Raw genomic sequence first — 9,737 nt, forward strand, 5'->3', positions numbered from 1 at the left:
TCCGTGAAATGACATAGCTTCTGGTCCTGTTGAAGCCAGTCGATCGACTGACCAACATGGTCGATCGACTGAGGAAGTGGCTGATGACGAACCATTCCATCCTCCAATGCCAGACAACTTGAGGGACTTCTTGTTTCGGGGTACGACAGCTCCGAAATTATCGAGGCAAGACCCAGATACCGATGGGTCCGTTCCGGTTCCAAAGTATGACCCGATGACGATTAATGGTTCATTCTTGAGACGGTCTGAAGAAGGGTCAAGCTTCAACAAAGAGAAGGTAGTGGATTTTCAGCCTAAGTCCACCGATGCCGATATGAGAGACCTAGAGGAGAGGGCTAAGCTACTTCTGACAGCCCCATATCCAGAGAGGCTGGTACCAACGAAAGATGAGGTATACTTTGAAAAATTTAAAAATGTCATTCATGATCTTAATGTGCAAGTACCTTTTCTTGAGTTGGTAAATCAAGTTCCCACTTACATGGAATTCATGAAACAGCTTTTAAATAAGAAGCGGAAACTTGATAGGGTCGAGTCTGTTAATTTAACTGAAGAATCTAGCTCTTATTTGACTCGCACCGCTCCACACAAGTTAGCTGACCCGGGTAGCTTTTCAGTCCCTTGTAATATTGATACCTTCTTAATTGAGAAGGCATTATGTGACCTAGGAGCCAGCATTACCGTTATGCCTTTGAGTCTAGCTAGAAAATTGAAATTGACTAGGTTTGCAGTTACTAGCATGACAGTACAGATGGCTGATCGTTCTGCGGTCCAGCCTATAGAAGTCTTAGAAGACATTCCTGTGCAAATAGGAAAGTTTTTCTTCCCTGTTGACTTCGTTGTACTGGATATACCCAAGGATGCTCATATTCCTATCATTTTGGGTAGACCATTTCTGCACACTGCTGGTGCACTTATAGATGTTGGCTCAGGGACATTGACCTTTAAAGTAGGGAAGCAGTCCATTAGTTTTGCCCAGACTTATAGGAAGAAAGATGCTATGTGTCCTATGACTTGTAATGCGATTTCTACTCGTAAGTCTTATGTTGTCATTACTGACACTCCTACTCCCTTGCCTGTATCTATTCCTGTTATGACACCTCCGCCCCAGATTGGGAGCAAATTGGAGGAAGATTCTTCTGTTTGGATATTGCAGGAAATGGTTTGGGGAAGGAGGAGCCGCTCAATGCTCCAGCTGTGAAGGAGCCCATTGTTCAGAGAGGCAGTCTGGGATGTCTGAGCTATGCAACTGACGAGGAGCCAGATAAGGAGCCCAAGAAGAAGGAGCCTGTCAAAATTTCGGAGTCGGATCTCGAGTGTGAGGAGCTAGAAGATGATGGCCATGCTTGGGAAGATGCTAGAGATGATCCATTGAGCATCCCAGTCGGAGTAGAGTGGAGTCCAGCTTCTGAGATGAGCACTGCAGAAGCTACTTCATGTAGACAGAAGCCTTGGTCGGAGATTTTCCGCAGTTTCCGTTGATTCGTTTCTTAGACCTTTTAAAGACAATTTATCGTTTTTCGTGTGCGCGAAACTTCGCTTAGTTTGGTTTGCTTAGGATTTTTATAAACTTTAGACTGTTACTTTGGGTTTTGCGCAATTTTGGGCGCGTTATTATGTGTATTTGCAGGTTTATAGACCTTTTTCTTTTTTGGTGAAAAGTAAGATTCCATTAAGCACAAACAAGGTTATTACAACCTATCCATTTTCATACAACCTATTTCACTTAGAGCCGAAGCTCTATTTACATAAGTCAATACTCCCTAACCATATTTTATCATTTCCAAGAATTTGGTTACAATGAGTACTAATCCGCAATTTAACTATCCTTCTAATCTGCTCCAGCACTATAGCAGGCCTCAGAAGGCAACTCTCATGACGAACTTGATTCCGTTGCATCCAGATGTGATAAAAACAGGCTAAAAACGCACAGCACAGAATACCTTTCTTGATTTTAGACAAATGCTGATGCCATATCCACAGCAGAATGTCATCAGTTGGAATATTAACATCACATAATCTAGCCATCCCTTCCAGGATACCTCTACTGTAAACACACTGATGGAAAAGATGATGATGAGATTCAACTTCTCTCCCACATAGTAAACAGAGATCATCAGGGCTGATCCCCAAAGCATACAATTTCTCCTTCACCTGCAAGGCCTCCCTGGTAATCAACCAGCCAATGAATCTGTGCCTAGGTACAGACCACGAATGCCAGATGTACTTGTGCCACTGTACAGGTGAATACTTCTTCCTTAGTAGCTCATACCCACTACTAACAGAATAACCTCTAGGATCCAACAACCATTGACCGTGACAGTAACCTGAACTCAACTTCTCCTTGACTCTACAAACATTCTTCCACCCCCAGCTCAAATCCCCAGTAGGTGTGTAATCATCCAGGTTCTTGCCTTTTAAGTAAATTTGGTTGACCCATTTCACCCATAGCTTATCAGGGCAACAATAAATCCACCAAACTAACTTCCTAACAACAGCACTATTCAATGCATAACTATCCTTTATCCCTAAGCCTCCTTCTGCCTTGGGTGAGCAGCTCTTATCCCAGCTAACATTAGGAACCCTCATATAGTCAACTGTACCATCCCGTAGGTAATTCCTACAAATGGCATTTGTAGATACCCGTATCCGTCGATATTGGAATTTATAGAGAACCCGACAAACACCCAATGATGATAGGACACATGTGTTTATTAGTTGTCATTGTCATTATTTGGGTTCGTTTTACGATGTAGAATGTGCGTTGTCGACGGAGTATTTTATTGATTTAAATGATATTTGAATTAAAGCTTTTTTAAGGTGAATTCATCAATACTATATATTAATTCCAGAAACCAAGGGACTTCCATGTAATTAAAGAAAGTTATACAAATTAATTATACTATATAGTTTTAAATCACTAGCACCGTGTGATGGACCCGATTAAGGGATCTCAATGCAAATATTATATAGTTTGGGTTAAAATTAAATTATATAGAAGCTTGGTAATTTTCCTAAACATTTGTAAGAGACTAAAACATGGTCAATTTCCTTAAAATAAAATAATTAATTAAGATGGTCAATTTCTTAAAATAAAATAATTAATTAAGATGGTCAATTTCAAGGAGACTAAATGAAAGAAGATGCTTGGTAATTTTCCTAAATATTTATAGAAGACTAGAAGATGATCAATTTCCTTAAAATAAAATAATTAATTAGTATAAACATGTACACTTATGCTATTAATTATTATCATCATAAAATTATATATTAAATTTAAAATCTATGCAATTTTATTAAACTTTATAGTTTATTAGATGTATAGAGATGTTAATTATTTAACATACAAAAATATAATATAAGTAGGTTATAAATAATTCAAGTTAGATTCCATAATATATAATTTTGCATAATTGTTTCGATTTGATTTAATGCATATATGTAATATATTTATATAAATATAGAATCATCTTAAAATTGCATGCTTAATTAGTAAAAGTAATTTTGTCAGTAATGAAAAGAATTGTAGTAACATTGGATATAGTTATATGATAGTAATCACTCATTTGAATAGTAAAAGTAACAATATTATCAGCGAAATCAGTGAAAGTGGTAGAAACAACAACGGGAGTAGTGAAATAATCAATATTAATGTGGCAATAGTAAAAGTAACAATAATTACGGCGGGAGTAGTGAAATTATCAATATTAATGCGACAGTAGTGACAGTAACAATAATTACGGGCTTACGGCGGGAGTAGTGAAAGTAACAATGATTACGGTCAAGTAGTGAAATGTTATTACTATTGTTTCATTAATAAGAGTAAAATATTAATAGCGGGAGTAGTGAATTTGTCTCAAAATTTATTTCATCGTAATTTTAGGATATGTCATAAAAAAATATATTAATGATAAATTTACGGGTTATGCAACTTTAAGTAATTTTATTTAATGAAAAAAAAATTAATGGTACGTAGAGGTAGCCCGGGCGAAGCCGGGCACCAATACTAGTTTTACTTTATTTTGAGTTTATTTTCTCAAGGTTATTTTATTGAAAATAAAATAAATAATTGATTTGAAAAATCATTTTATGAGTATATTTGATTTGAAAAATCATTTATTTTAATGTGTTAATCGATTTGAAAAATCGAATTTGAAAATCGAAAACTCGTTTTAACCACACGTTTTGGAGCTCGATTATAGCTCGATTTTTGAGCCCGTTTTCTTTACGAGTTGGCACGAATCTCGAGTACACTAACCAACCTAGGCCTCTACCCATCCAACCCCAGTTCGAACCCCCTTATCCACGGCCCAAATCCTGTCCCAAATCCTCCCCAAACAGCCCGCATAACAAACAGCCTCCCCCCTGTTTTGCGTGCTCAATCCCGAGCCCAAAACCCGCTCCAAACACCACCAAAACGCGTGCCCTTTAACCCTACACCATACCCTAGTATCCTACCCATATTACCTTAGCTTAACCACCAAGAAAACCCCCCATACAAACCCTAAAAAACCCCACGAATAGCTGATGGGCAGCAGCTATGCAAACCGAGCCCGACTGCTTATGGCTCCCTTTTACCCTACTTTAACTCCTTATAAATACCCCCCCCCTTCACCATACATTCATTCCTCTAAGTTCTCCATACATACTACCTTCACTTACAAGCTTTAAACTCCAGAAACAAACCCTAATTGCCTCCCAAAAACCCTCGACAAAACCGACTTACAAACTGAGAATCAGTTTGTGTGTCCTCTTTGAAACCCTTCGTTCTCCCTTCAAACCTCCATAAAAATTCGAGTTTCTTGTTCCAAATTAACCATACAACATCCATCTACACATTAGACAAAGATTTACGAGCCAAATTGCCCTTGAGAGTACACGAATTCCCTCGAAAAACAGAGTGTTATACACTCTGTTTTCACGGCTTTTCCTGTCTGTCCAGTTCTGTTTGTGCTCGTTTTTCGTGCCCAATAACTCAAAACGAGCAGGGATTGTTTTAAGATCCCTGTTCTCCTCTCTTTCTAGTTTTCAAAACATCTTTTAAATCGAATTTTCACCGTGAAACGATAGAGAAATCGCAGTTTGAAAGTTGCTGTCCAGATTTGCAAAAAACGTGTTGTTTGCTTTGTTTCTTCGTCGACGACGGCCTCTCGAGATAAAATCTACGATCGATTACGACCCAAGACGGTGTCAACGATACATGTAGGTTGAGGGTGCATCAAATCCTCCTCTTCTCCCTTTTATTTCATTATTTATGTTTGTTTTCTTATAGTTCGTTTTTACTTTGTTTATCGTTTGTTTTCGTTAACTATGAAACTAGTTTAGTCCGAGTATGAGTTAAAGTCCCACCATGAACACCCGCGTTGACTTGAGATGGGAAAGAAATCCGCTACATCAGTCGGTCGTATCCCCCGTCTCATTTACATATCCTCGTGTTCAAGGTAGGGCATTAATAAAACGAATTCTAACTTCGCTCTTCGCTTTTGACCCCTCTCTTGTTTCGTGTGATTCGACCCACCCTAGGACCCGTCGCATGTTAGTATGACCTCTGTTTGTTAACATATAACTCGTTTAGATGACATTAGATCAATTTAATAACCTAATTAGACACGTTAGGGTACATCGACGTAGCTTTAAAAATCAACTAACAATTCTATAACCTAATTGAACGCATCTCTCTTTTCACTCGATTTCTCGCTAGCATAGGAGTGCGTGATTAGCACCTTCCTATTTACACTCGATGAGTAAGCATTAATCTTATAATATTGTGACCTAGTTGGACCCTTTAGGCCGTGTAGAATACACATTCGCGTGACATCTTCTCCATCGATCAACGTCGTTTCTAACTTGTTTTCTAGCCCGCTTTCGAACTTGTTTCGCAATCGATTGATCTAACTAATGAACCTGACCTAGGACCTAGAGTAGCCGTGTCTAGAGTGGCCGTGGCTTGGCCGTGCCTTTTGTCGTTCTTGCTTCGTTTTTTTAATATCATTTGTTCTTTATTGTTTTGTCGCTTGTAATTTATCGTTTGTTTATCGAGTTGTAATTTTCAAAGTTAGCTTTCTCTTATCGAGCAAAATCTCTTCCAAAAACCTTAGTCTTGTTTGGTTAGATGGTTGTGCCCTAATGCATGTAAGAGCGTAGTAAATCGCATGTTGTTTAAAGCAACATGGCCCGATTTATGCTAATGCATGCTTTGGTGTGTAACCCAATGTCTAATTCGATAAGATTAAGTGAAAGCACGCATTACGAGGAGTGACCCAAGGCCGTGAGTCATGTAAGCCGTGGGCCACCCCTTTGTGCACGTTTTCCTAGGCCAAATGGCCGTGTGTCGTGTATGGTGTCGTATATAGCAATTGTATTTAGATCGAGTTGTATCTTTAATTTATCGTTGCGTCGGCATGAAATGCCTGGGTTGTAATAGGGTAGATCCCAACGGCTCCCCCATTCCCATCAAGCCTTGTTTGTTTCGTTTATATGTTGTTAGATCAATCAACCCACATGCTAAATTACAACTTTGACAAAGTTAGTATTCATGCATTAAACGACATAGAAATTGTTGTCACATGTTAGGGTTTTAAGACGATGTTTGCATATCATATATCGTAGTAGCTATGACCTTGTTTGAAATCCGACACTTGACTTAGTAGAGGCCGTTACCGACGGCAGGGTTAGGTGTCCTTATGGGCTTCCTAACACGTACCCTCACCCCTTACTCAAGATCTATGGTTTGCGGATCCGTCTAAATACCATTGGATTACGAGAGTCATTCAAATCGAGTGATATAGGGTACAAGTCTTTATCTTTAATCACTCGTAGTCGATTGGCTTTATGCTTTTCGATGAAAGGTGTAAAGTTGACTTGAACGGTTCCAAGTTCCCATAAAACTTGGTGGCGACTCTAGTTTGTCTTAATTCGATTCGAAGGAACCTCAAGTCGATTATGCCTAGTGTGGATCCCGAGGACGCAGTTCCCGAGGGCCTTGTCCACAGTTTGGCGACTCCGCTGGGGAAAAGAGGACTAGTTACACTTTCTTTCTAGGGTCTTTTCCTCCGAGGTGAAACTTGAAAAGAAAGTATTGGAAAGTAAAACATTACTCATAGTGCTACGATTCATGCATAAACCCTTAAGGACTTTCCCGGGCCGTCCCAGCGTTTCTTTGTGATGCGTGGGGGGCGACGTCCCACTATGCCAGGAACTCGCACATTGCTTGCTTCCGCTCCGCCTCGTCGTGGTTCTTGATGGTGGGGATGCTCTTTTAGGTACTCTACCTAAAGGCCCTTGCTCTATAAGACCCAAAAAGGATGGAGGGCATAGACCTTCTTGTAGAAGACTTGCCGAGACTTAGAGATGTCTAGGAGCATACATCCTTATAACATGAGAATGACAATGTGCAAAATGAATTTCCCGAGTCTTTTCAAAACTTTCCGTATCGATTTCAAAACCGAACTTTTGAACAACTTACTGTCAAAATAGCATGATTTTCAAAACGCGGAATGCTGCCCAAGTAGGACCAGAATTTTCGGCCAAAAATTAGCTTTTATAGCCGGCATGCTGCCCATTTTAAATCTCATTTTCAAATCGATCTTTCGTTTTTTAAATTCAATCAAAAATGTTTCTCGAACCTTAACCAAGCATGAAATGCGTCGAGTCGTGTCCGGGTCCTGGCCGTGTTTGGCTAGGCATGTTTCGTTCTAAGAGTCTAGAACACGACCTTGTTGGGTCACCCAAGCTCACCTCTTGGGGTTCGAGTCATGTTGGTCGGCCAATTGGTCTAGGATAGTCCACAGAAACGTCCAAGCTAGGCCATTTAGGGCGTTTCACTCGAACCTATAGACTATGTTAGTCCAATCACGGGTTTAGTCACACCGAGTCCGGTTAGAACCGAATTATGATGGTTCGGGTCGTGTCGTTTTGTCGAGTCCAAAATGAATTAAGGTCTAAACCCAACCGTGAGTCGAACCTTTTTGTTAATCAGTCTCAAGTCGAGTTCTTGTTTGAGTCAAGTTGGTGTCGTGTCCTTAAGTGTGCAGGGGCTCTTACATTCGAATGTTGACTCAGTTCGGGGTTTTCTTGTAGAAAGGCCGCCAAAAACCCGACGTCAAGCAATGGAAGATGCTGTTAACAAACTCACCGAGGCCGTGAACCTCATGATGACCCGAATGGATGCAATCGAATCTAAGCTGGGTGAAGATTCCCCTCCATCTACCCCACCTCTGACTGATCTGGAGAAACGGTTCAAGTTCATCGAAGACCGTCTGAAACTCTCCCAGGGGAAGAACATCCACTATGAAAATGCTAGGGCCTACGCCCCAGTTCAGGATAAGTGGACCACGAACATGGTACTCACTGACATCCCAAAGTTCAAGGGCACCGAAGATCCAGTCCACCATGTTAAGGCCTATAAAGGGTACTTAGCACTGAAGGGAGTACCTGCTGACATGCTCTCTGAAATTTTTGCCCACTCTCTGGATGAACACCCGAAGGCGTGGTTCTATAATCTTGACCTAAAGAACTTCCCTACTTTCGAAGATATCATGGTGGAGTTCTGTAAGCACTATGCTGACAATGTCGAGATTCGGACCAATATAAGAACGCTAGAGGTTATGACGCAGAAAGAAAAAGAAGGCTTTACTGAATTCCTTGCAAGATGGCGCGCTGAAAGCGTGAAACTAGCCAAGAAGCCTGACGAAGTTGAAATGGTAGATAAGTTCGTAAAGAATCTACGACCGATTTACCGTAATGCTCTGAAATACCAGAATTTTGGCTCTTTCAAAGAATTGATAAGAATCGGGATAAAGGTAGAAGATGATGTCATAAGGGCAGAGGCTGAAAAGCCGAAAGGGTACCAAGGGGCCTCATCGTCTAAGGGCAAGGCCCCAGCAATGGCCCATATTGATGAAGCCATCAATCTCTTAGAAGGGCAATCGAAGAAGTCGCAGCGCCAAACACCTAGGGCATTCACCGATATCGGATGCACTTATACATACGCTCTCCAAAGGCTCATAGCCCAAGGAAAGCTGAAGCCTATTGGTCCAACTCCGGACCCTCCCGCTGATCAACAAGGTAAATGGTATAAACCAAATGCCTACTGTGCCTTTCATCAAGGGAAAGGCCATGATACTGAAAGGTGCTATCGACTGAAGCACGAAATTCAAGACATGATTGAGAATGGAACACTCCCGATCACAACTGTTAAACCCAATAACATCACCAATCCATTTGGCGATCACGCCAACTTTGTTTCTGTCGAAGACAATGTCGATTATTCCCATCTTATCCACCCATGTCACTTGAAAGGGGTGTTTATCGGGAAAATATTTGTGGATTGCTTTGAATTCTTGCCAAACCCGAAGAATGAAATTCAAATCGGGAGTCTTGCTCTAGAATGTACTCCTCTCGTTAACGAAGTTAATAAAAGACAGTTTGATTCACCAACCTTCATCACTGGCGTAGATCCTCAGAGGACTACCTCGGGATAGAGGCAGACCATCAAAGGGATCAAGGATCAGAACCGAGCATCTAAGCTGACAGCTGAACAAGAGAAAGCTCAAGACCAGATTTGAACATTATGAGTCGGGATCTGTTTTCTTATTTTAGTTGAGTTGAGTCTAGGAATTTCTTTTCTTGAATTTGAGTCGTTTGTTCCGTGATTGTAACACCCCCATACTCCAAGTGCCTTACCAGGACCACTCAGGTATAAGGATGCCACCATCTCGGTTACCCGAGACATGATATTC

The 9,737-nt window shown here is 40.7% G+C and overlaps 1 protein-coding gene across 1 annotated transcript; it reads right to left on the reverse strand.

Moving 5' to 3' along the window:
* Nucleotides 1–1,737: 1,737 nt before the first annotated feature.
* On the reverse strand, nt 1,738–2,586 carry LOC141641250 (uncharacterized). Its single transcript, XM_074449921.1, has one exon. The coding sequence runs from the start codon at nt 2,584–2,586 to the stop codon at nt 1,738–1,740; it is 849 nt and encodes a 282-aa protein (XP_074306022.1).
* Nucleotides 2,587–9,737: the final 7,151 nt, after the last annotated feature.

The sequence above is a fragment of the Silene latifolia genome, chromosome 2 (genome assembly GCF_048544455.1).
Source record: "Silene latifolia isolate original U9 population chromosome 2, ASM4854445v1, whole genome shotgun sequence".
In the NCBI taxonomy this organism is placed as follows: Eukaryota; Viridiplantae; Streptophyta; class Magnoliopsida; order Caryophyllales; family Caryophyllaceae; genus Silene; species Silene latifolia.

Coding starts and splice junctions, on each gene's coding strand:
- LOC141641250 (XM_074449921.1), bottom strand. CDS start 2,586: ATGAGGGTTCCTAATGTTAGCTGGGATAAGAGCTGCTCACCCAAGGCA.